This window comes from Alligator mississippiensis, chromosome 7, assembly GCF_030867095.1.
Source record: "Alligator mississippiensis isolate rAllMis1 chromosome 7, rAllMis1, whole genome shotgun sequence".
NCBI lineage: Eukaryota > Metazoa > Chordata > Crocodylia > Alligatoridae > Alligator > Alligator mississippiensis.
In genome coordinates, this window is record NC_081830.1 from 39147493 (window position 1) to 39170970 (window position 23478).

At 44.0% G+C, this 23478-nt stretch overlaps 1 protein-coding gene across 1 annotated transcript; it reads left to right on the plus strand.

Annotated features, from left to right (window-relative positions):
- Positions 1-3139: 3139 nt before the first annotated feature.
- Positions 3140-22679, plus strand: LOC102571631 (coagulation factor VII). Its single transcript, XM_059731856.1, has 8 exons — positions 3140-3218; positions 6264-6424; positions 8254-8278; positions 8428-8541; positions 9937-10071; positions 15718-15884; positions 19407-19524; positions 21428-22679. The coding sequence occupies exons 1-8, from the start codon at positions 3140-3142 to the stop codon at positions 21988-21990; spliced, it is 1362 nt and encodes a 453-aa protein (XP_059587839.1). The 3' UTR covers positions 21991-22679.
- Positions 22680-23478: the final 799 nt, after the last annotated feature.

Consider the following 23478-nt stretch of genomic DNA (forward strand, 5'->3'; position numbering starts at 1 on the left):
GAGACCGGCTTCAGCCGTGCTGGCAGGGCAGGGAGCTGTTCCGGGCCTGGGATCTTGCGGCTGTGACACTGTGGTCTGGAGCAAGGGCAGAGTTGCGATCCACTGCCTGCATGCCCCAGGCAGAGGTGTGCAGGCAATGGAGCACAGCTCTGGACCAGCTCCAGATCCTGCTGTCACCACTGCAAGACCCCAGCCCTGGCCACAGAGCAGCTCCCCACCCAGCTGCATGCCCTGCTGGGGCCAGTCTCCATGGAAACCCTGCCCCCCCCCACTGTCACTGGCAGGGGCTGCTGGGAAATGGAGTCTGGCCGCTGGCTGGATCTGCAATTTTGCCTACCCCTGGCCTAGAGGAACCAGTTGTAAATCAGGGCCTCACAGTGCTAGGTGCTATATCTCCATATGTAGCAAAAGATAATCCCTGACCAAAGAAATGTGCATTCCCAAGTATAAAATGAAAAACAAGTTTCCTGTATATGGACTGTATACAACAACCCAGAATAAAGTTATCTTAACTTTTGGGAGGTGTTTAGGCAGGACCCTTAGGACAAGAGAGAGAGAGAATCCTTCTCCATCTGAGTGAACAGGGCAGATGAATGTGCTGATAGTATATACAGCTGGGCCATGAGGAGATCAGGAGATAAATTCCTACTGAAATGAGCATCTAACTCCCTTGTACCCCCTTCACAGTTCCAGCCTAAACAGAGTTTTGCTGTTGGTGCCAAAACAGATGCGTTTTAAATCATAGCTTTTAGGAAATGTCAAGATGAATTAAACGTGTTTCTTTACCTCCCAATTATTAGGCAAAGTGAACTTTTGCTAATTCCCCTGAACAAGTATAGAGGCTCTTTCTAATGCTTTATATACATGTGTATAGTCAATAAGCTTCATACTTCATAATTACAGTCAAAATAAACTTGCCCTTGGACCGGCCCTAAGTAGAACCCTTCAAGTGGACTTACGGTTAAGTGGCACCCTAGGCAAACTGTGTACCTTGGTGCCCCAACCACTTCCAATATAGCGGAAAATAAGAAGTCTAGAATGAACTTTTACAGCTCAGTGGGGAGAGCAGTCCAGAGACCGGCCCCTGCAGTCCCAGGACTGGACCCGGCTCTGGTCTCATGGGGTGGGTGCATTGGGCAGGAGTAAGGGGAACCGCTGGTCTGTGGACAGGGCCTGCAGGTTGGGAGTGAGAGGCACTAGCAGAGCTGGGGGCAGGGCCAGTCCAAGGTGAAGCCATAGCCGGCCAGGGCTGTTATATAAAATGATATTCCTGTTATTTTGTTCTACATATAATTTTGGTGCCCCCCCCAAATTTTGGCGCCCTAGGCGACCACCTAGTTCACCTAATGGTTGGACCAGCCCTGGTTCTACTTAGATACTTAAGCCTTCTATAAAGACTAGTCTTGATGCATAAAGAAATGGTTTGAAATAAAATCAACTGAGATACTAATGGCCACCCAGCAGAACACTAAGGCTTAGGTTTAAGTATGTCAGTAGGCCTACGGAATTTGATGAACCTGACCACATGCTTAGAGTTAAGCATATGTTTAATCCATTTAGCTGAATCAGGTCCATGAAGAGGAAGCAGTGGAAAGTGTCAAAAGGATAAGTTTGTGGTGTTGGATATCATCTGGACTCCACTGAAACACACTTTCAGACTCGCCTCCTTTTTTTTTATTTGAGATAGCTGTAAGGCCGAGTGAGAGAGAGGAGAGGCACCGCGTGAAGGAATTGTATCTTTGTAGAGAAGCATTCCAGTAAGGGATTGGACCGGGAACCTTTGTACCAGGAAGTATTAAGGCTGCTACCTATTGAAATAGAACAATCTGCCTTGTTTATTAATAATACCCTCTGCAAGACCAGTAAGGCAAAGTTCTCCCTGTCCTGAGCATCAATGAATAGCTATGGCTATTCATTGGGCAACACTCACGTTCCAGGAAATGTCTAATCCAAATCCCTCTGGCCACACACAAACCTGCTGGTTGCCTATTTCAGCAGCCTTTGAATAGATGGTGTCATTCCAACCAAGAGATACTGAGCTGATGACAAAAGACAGAGTCTCAGCAACTGTCTTGCAAATGCAACAAACAAAGCCTTCCCCAAGACAGATTTGTTAGGGGATATAACATTTCTTTTTCTATTGCCTGTGTGTCTGTCCCATGGGTTTCAGTGTGTGGGTGGGCCTCCTCTGTCAATATTTGCAGTTGGTTAATGATCAACCCATAGGCCCTCATGTCTGTCTTTGGTGTCCATCCAAATATTGCTTCTGTTTCCCTAAAAAAGGTAAGTGAATACAATTGTGTGATGCGTTTTAGACTTAAATATATTTTGGAAAGGGACACAGGTGCCCAAGGAAGACCGGCCAGGTTATCAGCATATGATGCTAGCTTTCTCAAAGGCAGACAAGGTTCTTTGCGTGAATCTGATATCTTTTATTAGACCAACTTAAATAGTTGGAAAAAAAAATTTAAGCAAGCTTTCGGGTTCAAAAACCCTTTGTCAGGCTGAGGAAGTTAAGCCTTTCTCAGGTGTGTTGTAGGCGTAGTTTGGTGGAGGGCTTGATATGTAAAATTCCAGCATACTTAGATCTTACTTGTCCAGCCCATTGAGCTCAACAGCAGCCATAAAATATTAGGATCAGCTGCCTGCAGTGTGCCACCCAGAGCTGAGCTGCAGTCCACAGTATTTAGACAAGTGTGTCTAAGATACTGGCTGGCTTTTGCTCAATTTGAGGCTGATCCATCCCCAGTGATGTCAAGTCAGTTTTTCCATGGTCTTCCATGGCCTATGGATCCTCTGCTATTTTCCCGTGCTCCGTCAACTCACTCTGCTCTGTGAGCTGAGCATCTGGAGTCCTATTACAGTGTGTGTTTCATCCTGTGTCACTAATAAATATTTTATCACTAATAAAATACGTATCACTAATTCCACAAAAGAGGAATCAAATCCATAAGACTAACAAAACCTATTTGCTCTATCTCTTCTGTCTTATTTCCCCTGGCTTTCACTTCTTGCTCTTTCACTACCTAATTTTTCCTTTTTTCATTTTTGCTCAGGTACATCCCTTTTATTCTCCTTATTCTCTTTTTCTACAGATGGTGTTTATCTATCAAGCAGAGGATTCTAAATAGCCTCTACAATGGCTAAAAGTTCCTCACTTGTGACCTTTGTCTTACTCATGTGCTCCATCTACAAGAGCTGGTCCCTTTCATTTTCAGGTAGGTCCTTCTAAACCAGTGTTTTAGCTTCTCTTTCTTCTCCTGAGAACTTTGATGTCTACAGTGAAACTGCCCATATTTTCTGAGTAGTGAGCCATGAAAGTTAATTTGCTAAGATGTACAGGAGAAATGCACAGGAGAAACATGAAAAATAGTTTCATAGTTTCTAGAGTAGGAAGGGATCTGAACGGATATCAAGTCCGACCCCCTGCCTTGGGCAGGAACGAGCGCTGAGATCATAATACCCCAGCCAGATATCTATCCAACCACCTCTTGAAGACCCCCAAGGTAGGGGAGAGCACCACCTCCTTTGGGAAACCATTCCAGAGCCTGGCAGCCCTAATTGTAAAGTAATGCCTTCTGATATCAAGCCTGAACCTGCTCTCAATCAATCATTCATATTTATTAAACATACTGATAAGCATGTCCGGGCTACTGGTGAAAAGTAAGCTCCTTGCGGCACTAAAACTAAGACAGCAAATGAATTATGCATGGAGACCCATACTCTCAAAACTTAAAAGTTATGCATCTAAATGCCTATTTTAGAAACCAATGGTAATTTAATACTGTTACTTCACTCCTCTAGAGTGCTTTTCATATGTAGACCTCAAAGAGTTTTACAAAAGAATATAGGAATGGAAGAAAGTCTCTGAATCGCTGAATCCCTGTTATTTCAAAGCAAGGAAGGTCTATTATTTCTATTTTGTAGATCTGTAAGAGAAATTAAGTGACACACAGAGCTCACCCAGCAGGTCAGGGGAAGAGCTGGGACAGCATTTAGATGTCTTAAGCCAGTCCAGTGTCCTAGCCACTCAACAAAGGACCCAATCCTGTAAGGAGAACAAAGCACAGAGTTCAACCCAGATGCAGTTGCAGGAGCAGTGCACATCTCAGTACTTAAAAGCATACTTAAGTGCTTACATTTTAGGCAATGAGCTAGAAAATTTAGCCTAGTGACAGCCAGCTAAGAGAAGCCTTTGACAGATCCTTCTGACTTGGTCACAGAGGAGTTCCCTTTCACTTTTCATGAAGCTACAGCTGGATCCCAGAGTTTTGGAGTTGGCCCTTAAGTGCCTATAACATACTTAACAACTAGAGGTAGTGTAGCTGTGTTACTTTGAAGTCAGGCCAAAGGCAGAGTAGAGATGCACCTTATAGACTAACTAAATCAGAGATGCATAAACTTCTGGTGAAGTGAGTTCTGCCTCCTGAAAGCTTATGTATCTTTGATTCAGTTAGCCTGTAAGGTGCATCTCTACCCTGCCTTATATATAACAGACATACATACTCTTCTGAAGACCATCTAGTGTCTGGCCTACAGATATTGCTTCCTCTAATAATCAGAACAATTTGAAATAGAAGAAGCAGCATGTGTAGATCTGCAGGCAGGATTTGTCCCCAGGTTTCTGTTTCTTTCAGTGCTTATCCATATGTTTCTATCCTTGTTCTACTTGTGTCCTGGGCATTCAAGGTCAGAAGTCCCTTGGGAGCTGTCCCTTAGTCTCTGAGAGCATTAATAGCCCTCCTTCTCCCTGCCATAATGGCATTAAGTTGGAGCAAGGCTGGTTCTCTCTTACCACCCATGACAGAACAAAGCTTCATGCTGTCTTAGAATGGACTGTATGGTAACATCTTATGGTCTTTTAGTTCTGACAATGCAACAGGAGAAGTATTCATATTCCTTTTCTCTCAGATCATAGTGATGAATAACTATATTCCCCAAGTCCACAGTCCTCTATGTTTCAGATAGGGATTCCATAGTTAAGGGGCACCATAATAGATCCAGCAAATTTAGGGAAGGACTCCTTTCTTGTCCATCAAATCATTCCCAGACACGCAAGTGTGAAGCAGCTACACTTTTAATAAACAATAAATAGTCTCCAGGAGCTAAGTCCTGATATTTTATTAAACAGAGCTGCTCTACAATCTTTTTTTTTTAATAGATCCTATATGGCTGTGCAAGCAAAGTACAATAACTGTGGTTCTTGAGGATCAGTTCCAGGAGCTATTAAGGAAAGAAGTAGCTATCTTGGCTATTGCTATTCAATTACCACAAAATTACTTCCCCTTTATTTTCCTTGATAAAATATGATTTTCTTTACTGGGTTAGACAGATCTAGATACAGAAATGAATCCATTAAATGCAATCTTGGGATTGATTAATTACAGATGGCAGAAAAAATCCTTAATACTGCTCCCCTGTTTGGCTATTGTCACCATTCACCAGGAAGGTGATTATGACCCACAAGATGCTCATAAATATATAACCAAAGAGTCTAAAAAGTAATTTACAGTGTATTAATCTCTACTGTTCTTAATGGGATGGCTTCACTTGGTGTGAAGATAGTGATCTCATTGTATGAGCAGAGAGGCAGTTAACTGTGGCTAGAAGCTAGTGTTACATTTATGCCAGGAGAAACACCTTTCTCCTTGCACAAAGAGCTACTGTACAGCCATTCAAGTGTTTTTTGTGGGAGGAAACTTTCTGAGTCTCTGAAGATATTCCCTCAAGGGAGAGGGAGAGCACCAGCTCCCTGTTGGCCCACCCTGTGGCAAGCTGTCAGGGAGCCCTGTAAGACCCCTGCTTCCAGGTGCTTGAGCAATGGCCAGATTGTTCAAGCTACAGGAGCCACTGCCTCTGCACCCAACCCATGGACAGATGCAGGTCAGCCCAGAGCTGTGCAAGGGACAGGAGGGGCATTCCCCTGGAGCTTGACCTGTTCTGGATGTCCCTGGGGGACTGTCCCCACCTTCTCATCTGCCAGTTCCTGCTGTTTGACAGGAACCATTCCCAGTAGCTTGACCTGTCATGGGGAGCTTTGAGATGGTCTGAATCCCACTGCCCTTACCCTCTTAACCCTTGCACAGAACCAGCGTGTCCAACTTTCATTGTCCTTAATTCTTCTTCTAGTTTTTAAAAATGTTTCCCCACTCCATTGTTTTATTTAGCCAAGTTGAAGCATAAGCTACGCTTCTCTGAAGATGAAGGTTTGGGTTCCTACAAAAGCATTAATTAATGGTGGGATCCACATTTTTCTTACATAGTGTTTTTGACAAAAACGGAAGCACATCAGGTGCTGAAGATCCACAAACGCTCTAACCATTTCCTAGAGGAGATACAGGCAGGGAATTTGGAGAGAGAATGCATAGAGGAAACATGCTTATTTGAGGAGGCAAAGGACATTTTCCATTCACAGGAGAAAACAGTGAGTAATTTCAGTTCAGGAAAAGTAGTCTTAACCAGTCAGTTGGTGTGATGCAAGGCAATGCTTTCCTCCAGGAGTTCCATTGACATGATATACAAGACCAAACCAGTTACCAGAATGCTAGTTGTAGATATATTTTATGGTTTCACTTTTTATTTCTTAATAGATACCAAATATTTAAATAGAGGTAAAACAAGCAAAACAGAAATGATGGTCTTGTCTACAGAAGGAGGGTAAACTGGCTTAAGGTACTGGATGGTAGCATATTTTTAGTGGAATAGCTATTCCTGATTAATTTGCTGTGTGACTCATTCTCTTTCAATATAAACATGCTATATTCTGCATGTCTTTAATCTGTTTGGATTATGCCAATTTGGAATAAAGACTCTTATTTTCATGCAGAAGCAAAGCGACTTCCCCAGGAGCTATAGGCTAGATCCAATAAATAGCAAAAGGCTATATTCAAATTAATTCTTAGGGAGCTAGATAGAACGTAGGTAGATCTTAGCTGGGGAAGTTCCAAAGAGCAATCTAATATAGGCCACCACCAGAAGCCACAACACGCAATAAACCCCTGAATTCATTTGGCACTTCTATATTTTGATCCTGTATCATTTACACTGTTGGCTGCTCAGTGATTCAGCTTCAACAGACAGGATGGAGAATGCCCTCATCTAACCTGTTCTGCAGTGATCCTCAGAAAGAGGATTCACTCTGGTGAATCACAACAGTGAACAGAGATACCTAATGGACAGCATAAGTTTGGAGCCTAAGCTCCTGACAGGCAGCCGTTCAGACACGTTACTATGCTCAGTGCTTCTTATTGGCTATCCCTGCACACTTCTAGGCTTTCTGAACTGCCCTTGGAGGCACCTACTGCTCCCATTCTCTGGGTGAACTATGTAGGCACATCCTATGTCTCTCCATTGACTGTACAGGAATCCTAAGTGCCTAAACTAGTCATACTGAATTGCCCTCGAGCAAGGAGCCTAATATTTGCAATGCCCAAGTGTAGGCACTGAAGGAGCTAATTTGTGTCTAGCCTTTTGATGTCTTTAGGCACCTACAAATTAGATTTTGCAACACATCATTTCTGTACAATGCATGTGGAATTAGGGGCATCAGAATGGCAACCCAAAATAGCCATGTCTGAACAGGGGGCATCCTAGGACTAATGTCTAAGAGCATGCTGAGCACAGGAGTGTAGCTGAAAAGCCATCTGTCTCGGGACATAAGTTCCTAACTCAGCCTGCAGGCAGATGTCACTTGCCACTCAGGATCAGGAGCTCAGAGTCCTCTCATATGAATGCCCTTTCAAAGAATTGATCAGGGTTCACCATTTTCTTTTAAAGTGTGGTTGCTGACACAGACCGTGGTTGTTTTCACACCTGCCTTTTATATAATAATCCAGTGATAATTCGGTTAGTAGGAAATCTGGGTTCTTTTTCTGAGGAAACACCAACCTACATTTTCTGTTCTGACTGGGTACTTACTGGAGGTACTCTGCCCAGAGGAAGTGGTTAGGGCCCTCGGTTGGAAAGGGAAGGCAGGCTTCTGACTAGTGACTGTAGCTGCCTTCAAGGGTAGGGATGGGGAGTGGGTCTGAAAGGCAATTTTGGAATTAAGTGTCTCACATCTGGCTAAATTCTGCTCCAGGCACTTAAGTCCTTTACTGGATTTAGCCCTACACTCTTATTCATATCTCCAGCACAGATCAGTTGAGGAAAAAATGCTGTAGAGATTATTAGTTCCCAAAAGATATTGGCAGGAGCTAAAGGGACCTCCCTGATTAACTAACATTTTTCCTCTCTTATGATTATATTTTGTAGATGGAGTTTTGGTTCCATTACAAAGGTAGGAAAAAGGGAGATAATTGACCTATTTCTTGTGCTCCTGCTGGTTGCCAGAAGGGCTATAAACAATCAGCGTCCTCTTTCTCATGCTAGGCCTTTTCTCAGTTCCTGGAACTATAGCACTCGCCTCTTTTCTTAAATCTTGGACAGATTTAAGTCCGTGCAAAGAGAATCCCTGTAAGAATGGTGGGATGTGTCAACAGAAGCACTATGATTATATCTGCATCTGTCCCCCACAGTTTGGAGGGAAACAGTGTAAAATAGGTGAGTGGGGACATATATGAACAAAACACTCCCCTTGAGGAAATGATTTTGTGAAATTTAGTGGCATACCCCTGAGCGGACCTTTTATAGAGGGCTGAGTTGCATATGTATTAACTCCAGTTTGATACACTGCTTCTCTGGTGCCTTGACTAAAACCGCAGTCGCATAGGCAGTAGTCAGAAGGCTGCATTAGTTTAGATAAAATTAGATTTGTGTTAGATGAATTTTATGCATAAGAGACACTGGGCAAAGTTCAGTTTGAAATAGAAACACAGAGAAACTGAAGTGATGTTACCTGAACAACTGGATTGTGATTCCTTCCCTTCTGAAACACCTTCTATAGTCCACAACTGAAAACAGAGCAGGACTTCACTGCACCAAGTAAATTGTAGTGGGGAATAGGAAAAATCTGAAGTGATTTTTTTTGTCTATAACCATGTAGGTTCATTTAAACACTTTTATTGACTACTCTTCTTACAGTGCAACTTGTTAGACACAGAATGAATAAAGAGGTGACCTCAACCCAAGGAGTGAATGCTCCAACTTCAGTCACAATACAAGACGTGACACTCAGAGAGGAACAAAGAACTGTTGCATATTTTACAAGCATTTTTGGGCAGAGCCGGTCTCATTCTGTGTGTGGCAGCCAGCATCTATCTTGGCTGTGGCCTGTCCATGCTGCTGTTGCCCAAATAATAACAGAAAGCAAGAAGAGGATATGGGTTCAACAAGGCCAGACAATTAACTGGCTGCAGAAGACAGTTTTCTTAGATTTTCCCAAATACTAGATCCAGTGCTAGAGAAGTGGGTGTCAAGCTTTTTAACTTCAAGGCACCCCTTGGAAAACGCTAGCTTTTAATTCCCACCCCCACCTTTTTTAACTACAGAAAAATAATAGAGCAATGTTTCCATAGCAAAGAACTTAGAAACATCAGAGGAGGTCAGAACATGTTTAATGCTACTGATTTCTATTTGAAATCTCTGGGTTTATCTTGTGATTCACGTTTCCACACCAAACAGTGCTAACACATGACAACCCATGGCATCTTTGAAAGGATCTCTTGGTACTCTGGTTGAGACTTGCTGCCCTAGTGCAGGGGGTTGGCAACCTGCAGACAGTGGACTGAATCTGAACTACCAAGTGATTCAATTCAGCCTGCAAAGCTAGAACATCACAGCAATTTGGGGGTAGGGAAAACAGCAGCAGTGGCTGGGCTGCCTTCAGCTCCAGCTCAGTGTATTATTTAGCCTGACACTCCTCAAAGGTTTCCAGCTCTTATAGCAACATTTCTTCTGTCACTGGTTTAATTTCTTCATTGCAGCACTGCTGCTGAGAAGGCAATGTGCAACTGGGTCATTTAATATCAGTAACCAGCACATATGTTTCTGTTGCAGAGAAGTTTGAATGTTGGTATAAGAATGGTGGCTGTTCACAGTATTGTCAAGACACCACTCACTCCCTTCACGTGGTGTGCTCCTGTGCAGAGGGCTACGTGCTTGGTGATGATAGAAAGACATGCCTACAATCAGGTAATGAATGTGGGACCCGGTTACTTTCTTGACACTCTCCTTTCCCACTTCTGTGGGTTGCACGCATTCCTTTGGACTGCCACATATGCCACTGCATTGAAGGGGAAAGCCAGATGCATTTATGTAGAACTGAAGATTGTTTCTCAAATTAGTACAAACATCTTCAACCCAGAAAAGCTGGTTTCTTTCTACTATGAGTATTCTACACCCTCCCACTGTTGTCTCAGGATGGAAAAAATGTCTCCAAACTGTGGCATGTAGGACATACAACAGGCTGCTGACGCAGTGTGCAGAAAAAAAGCTTAGAAAGGCATCCAGCTGCAGTTTCCTACAGTAGAATGGATAAAAAGAACTGGGTGGGAAGAACTGGCATCATGGGCACAGGAGGGAGGGCTAGGAACCAATTGTGCTTGTTATACTATGAGATACTAGTATAACTATTGTTATACTATACCCACTGTGCTTTTTTGACTTGCACGTGGCTCATGGCAAAAATAAATGGATGTGTAATGTTTCAATTTCAGTGCTTAGAAAGAAGCAGAAATTAGCTGTGGGGGCCACAACTTGACACTAAATATTGAACCTGGAACCCAAAGCTTGTTTCTGATTTTTCAGCTCAGTTTCCCTGTGGGCTGGTTACAAAATCCACACGCACTTTTGAGGAAGATCCTGCTATGTGGAGCAAGACAATGGACAGCACCCCTAGGCAGAACACAGCATTACAGGGTGTCACTGAGTGGAAGACGACAGTGGAGGCTGTTGCCAGGTGGAACACCACAATGGATGGCACTGCCAGGCAGAATGAGACACTAGAGATTGCAGCCAGTTGGAACCAGACAGTCGAGGCCTTTCCTATGTGGAATGAGACCGCACGACACTGCTCTTTGGAATGAGACGCAGGAGGAACAGATTTTGCATGAAGGCCTCAGCCAGATTGGAGATGAGGAAAACCATACAGATGGAGATGAACCCAGCTGGACAAGCTTCCCCCAAAGTGAAGAGCACCATGATTACAGAATAACTGGAGGATCTCTCTGTCATTGTGGACACTGCCCCTGGCAGGTAATTGTTTTTTTGTATCTTTGGCTCCAAATACCACATTTTCATAGAATGATAGAAACATAGAAATTAAGGCCTGGAAGGGACCCCCAAAGATCATTGAGTCCAACCCCTCTGCTCTGGGCAGGAATGCTGCTGAGATCAAATGATCCCAGCAGGGTGTCTGTCCAGTCTCCTCTTGAAGACTTCCCTCCTTGGGAAGTCTATTCCAGATTCTGGTCACCCTTACCATAAAGAAATTCTTCCTTACATCCAACCTGAAACCATCCTCTAACAGTTTATGGCCATTGCTTATTGTCCTCCCCTGGAGCACCCTAGCAAACAGTTTTTCTCCTAGCTCCTGATATTCACCCCTTACATACTTATAGACAGCCACCAAGTCCCCCCTCAGTCTTCTCTTCCCCAGGCTGAATAGTCCCAGATCCCTTAGTCTTGCCTCATAAGGTTTGTCCTCCAGGCTCTTAATCATTCTTGTGGCCCTTCTCTGGACCCTTTCAAGATTCTCCACATCTTTTTTGAAGTGCAGCACCCAGAACTGGACACAGTACTCTACCTGGGGTCTAGCCAGTGCTGAGTAGAGAGGAAGTATCACTTCCTTAGCTCTGCTTGTGATGCTTCGGCTAATACATCCCCGTATGCTATTTGCTCCATTGACTACAGCATTGCACTGAAGGCTTATGTTCATCCTGTGATCAACCATTACCCTGAGGTCCCTTTCGCCCACCTTTCCAGGGTGTCCACGCCCACTTGGATCCACATCCTATCCCCTATAGTTTCATAGTAGCTAGGGTCAGGAGGGACCTGAACAGATCAGGCAGGAATGAATGCTGGCTTCACAAGACCTCAGACAGGTGATCATCCAACCTCCTCTTGAATCTGCCCAAGGTAGGGGCGAGGACCACTTCCCTGGGAAGCTGGTTCCAGATTTTGGCCACCCTAACTGTAAAATATTGCCTTCTGATCTCTAACCTAAACCTATTCTCCATCAGCTTATTACCATTGTTCCTCGTCACCCCAGGTGGTGCTGGGGAGAAAAGAGCTCTTCCTATTCACTGCTGAGTCCCCCTGATGAGCTTGTAGGCAGCCACCAGGTCCCCCCTCAGCCTCCTCTTGCTGAGGCTGAACAGGTTCAGGTCCTTCAGTCTCTCCTCGTAGAGCCTGTCCTGCTGCCCTCTCACCAAATGGGTGGCCCTCCTCTGAACCCTCTCCAGGCTGGCCACATCCCTTTTGAAGTGCAGCGCCTAGTACTGGACGCAGTACTCCAACTGCGGCCTGACCAAAGTCGCATAGACGGGGAGGATCACCTCTCTGGACCGGCTTGAGATGCACCTTTGGATGCATGACAAGGTACGGCTGGCCTTGCTGGCTGCGGTCTGGCATTGGCAGCTCATGTTCATCTTGGAGTCAATAATGACTCCGAGATCCCTTTCCGCCTCTGTGCTTTCAAGAAGGGGACTCCCCAGCCTGTACGTATGCTGTGGATTCCTTCTCCCAAGGTACAGCACCCTGCATTTGTCTACGTTGAACCCCATCCTATTCTCATCTGCCCACTTTTGTAGTCTGTCTAAATCTAGTTGCAGCCTCTCTCTCCCTTCAAGTGTGTCCACCTCGCCCCACATCTTAGTGTCATCAGCAAACTTTGACAGTGTGACCGCCTGCATGACCGCTTCTCCCCATAACTTAGTATCATCCACAAACTTGGCCAGCGTGCTTTCCACATCCTCATCTACATCATTGATAAAGATGGTGAACATCACAGGGCCAAGAACCAAACCCTGTGGGACACCACTGGCCACCTCCTGCTAAGATGATACAGATCCATCCACTAACACTCTCTGGGTTTGACCCCTTAGCTAGTTCCAAACTACCTGACCAGGTTGTGGACTCTGCCAGCCCACAATCCCCGTTTTTGTTTTTTTTATAAAAGCATCATGGGAGACCATATCAAAGGCCTTTTTAAAATCCAAGTATATGACATCAACTGCGTCCCCCACCTCTAAGCAGTTTGTTACTTGATCATAGGAGACAAGGTTGGTCAGACACAATTATTTCCTTCTTAGTAAACCACTCATTCTAACTGTGGAAAAGCAAAAGATTTTATCTAAGTATTGCCAAATATTCCTCCTCTGGGTCAAAGAGCACTTATTAGGTGCTGCAAAAATTTCCCATTTATCTGCACAGGTTTGTTTTCTAGTGGCCCATGCTACAGCATCCTCATTCATTGGTCTATGTTGTATCCTAAACAGACTCTACTTACATCTCCTCTTATTTATAATATAACCAGTCATTTAAGCTCCTTCAGTGTTCAGGATGTCCTTCACTTTGGTCTTCTCATGATTTGTTATTTAGATCTTAGTTTCTCAATCATCTGCTTAGTAAGAAGCCATACTTTGGCTCCAGGCATTCTGACTGAAGGGATATAATTGTTAAAAAAAACCAAACAAACCTTCTCTCATGGAGTTCAGAAGGGCTTGCCTATAGATTACTGAATCTTTCTCCAATATTCTGTTCAATCAGACTGCTTCTCTTTATTATAAATTCTTATTTTAAAATAGTATAATGGCATTTAGCCAAGAGAAAAACATTCTTATGTCCTCCTTTCTCCCATATTCCTTGTTAATTTTGTTCATATTTTTAATGAACATAAGTGTAGAATTCTGCTAATTAATTCACAATTCTTACTTTACTCATTCAGTTCTATGATTACTGTGGCAGGCCAGTAAGGGGTGCTCCAGCTCTGAGCCATCCATGTCATTACACCTTACCACCTACCAAGCTCCGAGTGTCTCCTTGGGGGCACCTCACCTCTGGCCGACCCCCTTCCTGGAGCACACCCGCCAGCCTGGGGTACTGCTGCCACCACTCAGGGGTGCTGTTCTGTATTTGGGCCCTGTGCCCCCTGGGGTACACAGGCCTTGTAGACCTTGAGGATGCTTGACCCCCTGCAAGAACTTGAGGTGCTCCCTTTAGCCCACCATTTCTGCTGCCGCCAGCACACTCGCTGATTGGCCGCTGGTGGACCTCCCCCTGCTTGTCGATTGATGGCTCGGGGACTCCTTCCTTCTTGACCGGCTGCTGTGGGGTACACTGACCCAATAAGGTTGAAAACTCCTGCTTTAGCCTGAAGCACAGAAAGTAGCCTCCCTTTGTTATCTGAGCCTAGAGACCTTACAGGCATGCCCTGATCCCTCTCCCTGCAAGCTCACCATGCTTGTAATAGTGGAGAGCTTCATTGGTTAAAGAGGGTAGGCCTGGGGAAGTATCACAGAATAACCTTAGAGCAAACAGTGTCAGTGTGGTAGCTGGTTGATACATTTCTACATTACAGTAAGCTATACATCTAGATAAGTTTCAAGTAGTTTACTCACTTCAGAATTGAGAGAGAGAGAGTGCTGCTGATGTTCCAGTTGCTGTGTGACCCCTAACATGGCTGCTCTCCCTCCCCCTGGGCAGTCTTAGGTATATATAGGCCTTTTGACATCACCCCTGAGACCTAATTATGGCCAGGTGTTGTGGGGTGCCAACCAATCAATTTAAAAAACATCACTGCTCACCTGCGAGTGACAGGCGCTTGAGTCCTTGCCCCCATGCCATGAGGTCAATGCTAACACAATAGAGAGCTAGGTCCACTCCTCTCTCACCTGGCCCAGGTCACATAGGCAAAACCGGTTGACAGACAGGTGAAAAAGCAATGACAAGGAAAAACCTAATAGAAGAGACTGGAATGGCATTCTTCCACACCCCTCCCCCCACTTTAAAAGCCCAGGCACATCGCTTCCCAGAGCTTTGGGCCTGGGTATGCTTTGTCCAGAAGGGTTACCTCTCATACCCAGAACAGAAATCACACAACATATAAGACTGGCTATAACAACAATGCACTTAGAACATTAGGGCACATTGGGGTGTCCCCACACCAAAGCATTCTGGGGCAAGGCTGAGACCAATGGACCCATTACCCAGAGTCTTTTCATGATAGAGAATCCACTACCATGTTCTGGCTTCCCTTGATGTGTTCGATGGTGAAGTTTGAACACCTGAAGCTGCCAGGACCATCACTGAAGCTTGGCATTGGTGTTCTGCATTGTTTGCAGCCACTGAAGTGGGGCATGGTCTGAGAGGACCATGAATTGCTGTCCCCATGAGAGGGTCTCAGTTTGTTCAGAGCACAGACGATTGCCAAACACTTTTTCTGAATAGATGCCATGTTCTGCTCCTGGGGAATTAACTTTTGGCTAAAGCAAGCCATGGGATGTCATATTCCTTCTTGCTCTTGCAGGAGTACAGCTCCCAGTCCCATGTCCAAGGCATCTGTGGGTATGCAGAAGGGCTTATCATAGTCTGGTACCTTCAGAATTGGCTGTTTGATCAGGGCAGCTTTTAACGTGTTAAATACCTCTTGGCACTCCTGTTTCCAGACCACCAATTCAGGGTTGCCTTTCTTTGTCAGCTCATGCAGGGGAGCTGCCATCACTCCAAATCCAGGGACAAACTTTCTGTAGTATCCAGCCAGACCAAGGAAGGCTCTGACCTGCTTCTTAGTTTGTGGGGGCAGCCAGTCTCTAATGGCCTCAATCTTGTTCCACATAGAAGCGATCATGCCTCCTCCCACATGGTGTCCTAAATACACCGCTTCAGGCAATGCCAACTGGCACTTCGATTTCATTGCAAGTCCAGCCTGCTTGATCCTATCTAACAGTGGAGAGATGAATCAGGTGCGATTCAAAGTCTTGACTGAAGATGGCGATGTTGTTGATGTAGGCCACTGCAAACTGCTCACATTCATGTAGCAGGTTATTAATCAGTCTCTGAAACAAAGTGGGAGAATTGCACATACCAAAAGGTAAAACAGTAAACTCAAACAGTCCCAAAGGCGTGGTAAAAGCAGACTTGGCTATAGCATCTGGGTCCAGGGCCATCTGCCAGAACCCCTTGGATAGATCAAGAGTAGAAATGAACTTGGCTCGGCCCAGAGTATCAAGCAAAGTCCATTCCGAGCATGGGGTAAGCATCAGGGGTGGTAATAGCATTCAGTTTCTTGTAGTCCACACAGAACTGATTGTCCCATCCCGCTTCTGGATGAATACCACAGGGCTGGCCCAGGGGATCGTCAAAGGCTGTATTACCCCCAGCTCTACCATATCACCGAGCTCACACTTTATCTCTTGCAGCACCTTCCCATTGACTGGGTAGGGCATTGAACAGGTAGGAAGATGGCTGCCCATGTCTACAGTGTGTACCACCAGGTCTGTTTTACCTGGTTTGTTCGAGAACACCATCTCAAAGTCTTTGAGAGCCATACACAGCTTGTCTTTATCCTGGAAGGGCAGACAATCCAGCAGGTGGAGCTTCTCTATTTCAGCCTCTCCATCCCAGTCAGCACACAGGACTGGCTCCTATGGGTCCTTGGTTGATTCCTCAACTGAGGAAATCCAAAATGCAACATCTCTTCTGTCAAAGTAGGGTTTAAGCATGTTTACACATACTACCCTAGACCTTTTGCCTGACCTGCTCATTGCCACCATGTAAGTCACACCATCCAGCCTTTCCTGGATGATATGGAGACCTTCCCAAGCAGATTGCAGCTTGTCTGTCCTTAGTGGTAGGAAAACCATGACCTTATTCCCTGGTTCAAAAGTATGCAAGCTTTCGTACCAGACATTCTGGTATCATGCGACATTCTGTTCCTTCTGGGCCTGGGCTATGGAGTCTCACGCCAGCTTCCTTTTATCGGTTAGCTTCTGGCAGAAGCCTAGCACATATTCTACCACTGATGTTTTAGAGGAGGAGATTTTCCCTTCCCACTCCTGTCTCACAAGATCGAGAGAACCCCTGACTTGCCTCCCGAACATCCACTCAAATGGCAAAAACCTGGTGGACTCTTGAGATCTCTCTCAGTAGGCAAAGAGCAGATGTGGCAGTTTCTCATCCCAGTCTTTGGGGCTAGAGTCCATATAGGCTTTCAGAATACCCTTCGAGGTGCCATTGAACCTTTTCAACCAGCCCATTTGTCTGGGGGTGATAGGCTGTGGTCTTGAGGTGCTTAACCCCACAGCACTCCCACAGGCATGCCATCATGTCAGCCAGGACGTTCCCATCCCTGTCGGTCAGGATCTCAGAGGGGAACCCTAGCTGGAAGAAGATCTGTCAGGGCATCCGTGACTACGGGTGCCTCTGTGGAGGCCAAAGCAACTGCCTCTGGGTACTGTCTCACAAAATCCATACAGGTCAGGATATATTTCTTCCCTCTATAAGTCTTATGCCTCAGAGAGCCCATAATGTCTACTCCCACACTTTGGAAAGCTTGACCGATGATAGGGAGGGGCTGTAGGGGAGCTTTTCCTTTATCCCCACTCTTGTCTGATCACTGGCACATCTCACAGGATCTACAATAGTATGTCACATTTTGGGCTAGCCTGGGCCAATAAAAGTTTGCTTGCAGAGACTGGGATGGCATTCTTCCACACTTACTACTTCTAATAATTTAAGATGCTTTAGGAAAAGTGACAATGATGCCATCTGGAACTCTGAAGGTCTTCCTGACTCCTTTATAATTTCAGAGCAAGAGTAAGTAAAGCAATCCTTTTGTTCAAGACACACTACAGATAGGGGATAAGTACTTTCATTTACAATTTCCTCTCCTAAATCTCTACTGCCAACTGAACCTCTTCACCCACTTTTTCCAGTTGAAATACCTGTTTTTAGCTACATGTTCCAGTAATCTTACACACTTCTACTATCCATTTAAGGGTATGATCCAAGCTGCATTAAGTGGAGTGAAACCTGATTTCAGCAGGAGTTTGATAAGCCCTTTAAGTCCATCTGACTCACAAAAGGTAGCTTTGAAAATTCCCAAATCCAAAATATTCAGGTTCAAGTTCTAACAGTTTGCTGACAGTTGAAAAAATACATCTAAATTTTGCCGGTTCAAGTGAAAGAAATCCAGAGACTGTTCTTTTTTCTTCATAAGTGGTACCTAAAAGAATTGGACAACATTAAAAAGAGAGCGACTATTTGTACATATTGGGATTCAATTTATTTTCTTCTTTTGACTGAACACCATTGTTATAGCAGTCTTTCTTGACTGTACTATGCATTTGCTTCTTTAATCCATTTTATGAATAATTTTCACTCTAGTTGTTTACAGACCAATATAGAATCCAAACTAATGGCATCCTTTCCTTCATTGTCCTTTGCCACTTTCTTAAATTTTAACTATGAAACTATAAATGTAAAAATGTAACAGGACAGGAAAAAAAATTATTCTCTCTCACTGGTTTTCCATTGATATAACTCTATTTGGCTTTTGTGGAAACTGGCAATACTCCTGAACTCTGGCAGTGTAAACAATCATATGCAGGATAAAAAAAATGCATTTGCATCCACCCCTCAAGAGTCATGAAACACTATATACCATTGTGCCTTCATTTTGCTCTTCCATAGATATGCCTTTAAAGTATGATCTCATTCTGCTTCATAACCTGCTTGGTTTGGTTTTTTTTAAACCCTTTCAGGCGTCTTTTAACATCATCAAGATGTAAACAATTAAGAAATAAAATATTTTTACTCTTGGCTTTTGATTTTTGAATCTAGGACTATCAAGTCTGTTTTCCCGCTGTTTGGGGAAGGAAATCTTGCAAGTGCCAGGACTAATATATTACACCCATTCACTTAAAAGGGACTGTGGTGTAGAGTCTTTATTAAACACAGCACTCTGTTCCAGGTACTGTACCTAAGACCTGAACTTCCAGGCTTAAAAGGAGGGAGTCTCATGGAAATGTCTCCCTCCCCCTCCTCAAAGACAAACTTTTACTATTTACTGGTTACCCTGAGGGTAAGTAATGTTGTTTGGGGTTTTGCTTTCATAGTGTACATCTAGGATGGACAGATACTTGAAGTGCTCCAAATCCTGCTTGGAGCACTTCAAAACGGCTGTGAAGGTTTGTAGCAGTCGTGCTTTCCAGCCAAGGGGCTGGGGAGCAGGAATTCCGGTTTGCCATGAGAGGTTTTTGAGGACAGCTGAGTGCACAGCTCATTGGCTGTCCTTCCTGTTCCTCTCCCTCTTCTCAGCAGGGACTAGGGTGGGTGAGCAGCAGTGCACCGTGGGATGCTGGAGGACCAAGCAGTCTCCTAGCACACACCTCACCCACCCATCAACTGGAGGGTTCACACTTCAGGAATAAGTAAAAAATGACCTCTTGAGCACTTCAAAGAGCACATCTGTCTATGGCCTCTCTCTCCAGAACCCACCTTGGGACCCTCTCTTTTTTTCTTCATAGGTATTGATCCGAAATTGTGAAGGCTACGGTTTCTGTGGTGGGAGTTTAATCAGCAGTCGTTGGGTGGTCACGGCCTCTCACTGTGTTGAGACTGGAAGAGCACATCACGTTACTATAGGTGAGCAAGTTCTTATATTTACAAATACTTCACTGCAGATCACATGGGCAATAGTTTTATTCCACCCAACCCCTGGCACGGGTGGAGTATTAGCAATATTAACTGATGTAAAAGACTCTTGAGATAGGTTGGACATTCCTGTTCATTTTTCAATCAAAAAATCTCCACTTTCTTGGAGAAAATTATGAAGTGTGACCCTAGTCTGAAAAGTGGGTCTAAAAAGGCATCAGGATGGGCTCGATTTTTTTTGTCTCACACTGCTCAATGTATAAACAGAAAGATTTACTTTTTCCTTCCAAGTCCCAGCTATACAAACTTACCCTGTGATGTGACAAGTAGAGGAACCTGCTACCAGGAAATGAACAACTTCCATCATCAGATTTCTGGATCATGTTTCTGTAGAGAGCACTGAAAAGGCAAGGCAATATTAAAAAAGAGTGTTACTGCAACTGACATGCAAGCTGAAGCCCAAGTTTGGCTGTTCTTAGGCATTCTCTATTGAATCTCAATCTCTGGTCCTAGTACCCTAGGACAGCTGCATATTTGCCTATTCCTGATCCCAGTGTAATTGAGATGAGTATACAGGCTTGATGTAGCTGGGTTTTTGGTTGTAGCCATGTTGGTCTAAGGACATAGGCAGGCAAGGCTCTTAGAGTAGATGTGATACCTTTTATTAGACCAAATGGGTAGTTGGAAAAAAGCCCTAAAGCTTGCCAAGAACTTTTTTCAAATTACTCAGTTGGTCTAATAAAAGATATCACATCTAATCTAAGAACTTTGCAGGCTTGCTGTGAACATTTCACCGGTATAAATGAATGTCTGTCTACATCCATAGTTGCAGGGTTCTAGACTTCCTGCTAATAGGGAGGCTGAGGAGGCGAAGAATACATTTTGTAACCAGACGCTCAATTGGGACTCAGAAAAATCAGGATGCAACTTCCAGCTTTGCCAATGCCCTCCTGGGCAACCTCCAGCAACTCATTCACTCTGCTTTGTGGCTCAGTTTGTCATCTATATGAGGATAGTACTTCCCTCTTTCATAGCATGTTGCAAGGAAAAATTTCTTAATGGTAGTATTACAGGTCATGAAAATGAGCATAGCTAGAAGTGCTCTGTATCCCTATGGAAGAGCCAAAGAGCAAGTCAACACATACATTTGGGGGGGGGGGTCCCCCTCTTGGATTAACGCGTTTAAAGAATTTTAGGACATGGGATAACTGAACATCTGTAGCACTGGAGATGTCCAGCCCATAAAAATCTCTCTTTTAATCTAATTTACAGCTACAGGGTGGGGGTTAGGGGGAAAAAAAGACTTCAACTAAAATTTTAAAAGGCAAGTGGACTTCGTGGAAAATGAGATTCCATCTTTTTGAGAAGCAGCAGAACTTTAGTTCTAATTCCATCCTGGTTTGAACCCAAAATTAAGCTGCATGAGGTTTTCATAAGCAGTTCCTGACCAATATGTAAAATTCTCTCGTGAAAGACCATGGGCTCTCTCATACTTAACCCAATCCTTTCCTGTGCAAAGATCTTGTCATATGCCACATTACATGGGAGTAGTAGTGTTTAGTTAAGTAAACACTAGTGAATTAGATTAACTGCCATATTTAAGCTCACAGGGCATGTCTACAGTCAGTAATATGTCATAGTTACTGTGCAGTAGCATCAGCGTGTGCCTTTTTAGTAACACTACTGCACAGTAGTGTATCAGCACAGTTTGGGTTGACATGCTACTGCGCTGTATTATTAGGCTACTGCACAGTTAGGGTCTTGAGTAGGTGTGCCCACAGGCAATTACTTAAACTGCCTTGAGAGGTTAAAGCTTGAATCCTCTGCTTCCTGAATGAAAACCCTATACAAACTATTTAAAATTCTCAGACATCTTTGCCTGTCTTCACTGCAGGAGATTTTGACAAACGCCAGCAAGAATTAGAAGAACAAAAGATTCAAGTGCAACAGAGTTGGATGCATCCACATTATGATTCAGATAACTACAATAATGACATTTCTTTGCTGTACTTGAGCAGTGACGTTAAGTTTAATAAGTATGCGCTCCCTATTTGCCTTCCCATTCCAAACCTAGGAAACTTGCTGACTGCAGAAGGAAATATAGGGATGGTAAGCGGATGGGGTTCCACATATTACAGAGGTTCGCTCGCACGATTTCTCATGAAAGTTAGGTTACCTACAGTGAGCACAGACATTTGTCAACAATCAACAGAGAAGCTCATTACTGATAACATGTTCTGTGCAGGCTATGCTGAGGAATCCTTGGATTCCTGTAAGGGGGATAGCGGAGGCCCCTTTGCTGCATCTTACCATGATGTTTGGTACCTTTTAGGGGTTGTTAGCTTGGGTGAAGGCTGTGCTGAAGAAGGGAAATATGGTGTATATACTCAGGTATCAAACTACATTCAATGGATAAAAGATGTTGTTGAGAGCGTATCAGATAAGGAAGGTAGATAAATGCACAGTAAAGACAATATTTTTCTTCCCCTTTATAATAGCAGGAACGCATCTTCTACTATGAAACGTTTTCAGTCCAGTGCAGCAGTCAATGTCCTGCCTTTACTTGTGCATAATTTTGTATGGTTGTTTAACAAAATGCACTTATTTGACACCAGTGCACTGTGGGAGAACCATTAAATATATGTCTGGTGACTCCTCTGAATAGCACTTCATGCATTTTAAATGACTTGACCAATTACTGAGCACTGTACAATAACAAGCAATCCAGGATTAAAGGTGAATACCTCTAACATGCGAAGCACATCACAAAAGAACTGATCATCTAAAACAACATTAGGACACCAACTCACCAGTCCTACGCATACATTAGTTTTATCAACAAGAAACCACTTCCTAGTAGTGCATTATCTTTGTTAGTTACCTCAGTGTTTATATACAGTGAGCTACATTGAATACATTTAGTACCCTACCAGTATCTGTTCAGTTTTGCTACCAAACTACCTATTTTGACAGTTATACGTCATTAAATATGAATCTAAACATTGTTCTGTGCTCCTTGTATCTGGTAATAAAAAAATACTGCTGCATTTATTAAGAATCCTATACTGTGAACAACTGCATTAGGTAACTTGGCAAGGGGAAGCTGCAGGGATTTGAGAGCTGGGACTTTGGAGCTAAGGGTTTGCAGTATCATTTTACAGAACCCTTCATTCTATGCCCTACTTCACCCAATGGGACTTGAACCAGCATTTCTACCCAAGTCTTCTGACTACTTATAACCCCTCTCTTGAAACTGATCCACACCACCTTGCCTTTAACATGCACTGGATAAACAGCACTGAGAAAGTCTCCATCCCATTGTGAGCATCAAGCATGGAATGAGGAGGAAGTGAACAAACCCAGAGAGTATCCCCATCTCTCTGCTGACCAGAGTCAGATTCAAGAGAGAGCCTGGGCAATGTGCACCCAATGGCCTGCTGCAGGCTTGAAACTTCTCTGGGTAACGGAAGCCTAGAACCCAGATCTGCTCCCTAAGCATGGGGTAAAAAGGTGGAAGGCTCCTCCCTCCAGCTTCTAACACTCACTAGTCATGTTTTTTCTGAAAGTAAAATGTCAGGACTTGCCCAGGCTGAGGCATGTACTTGGGCAATCCTAACTTGTGGCACGACTGCCTGGACAGAATGCAGCTTCACTTAACACGTTGAGGCAGGTGCAGATTTCTGCCTCCACACAAACATCAGTTTGTGATGAACCAAAAGCTGCAGTTCCCTGGCTGGGATATGCTATTTGATATGCACATAAAGTAAGAGAGGATTTAGTCCTTTTTGCTTTACTTTTAGAATAAAGAGATAAATTAATTCAGCCTTCACTAACTTAGTTTGAGCTCTTTGTACAAAAGAAAAAGGACCATAATACACCACCAGGAGCTACAAGAAAACAGTTTATCATTGCTACTAGTGCCTCCACCATGATCTGAGGAAAATC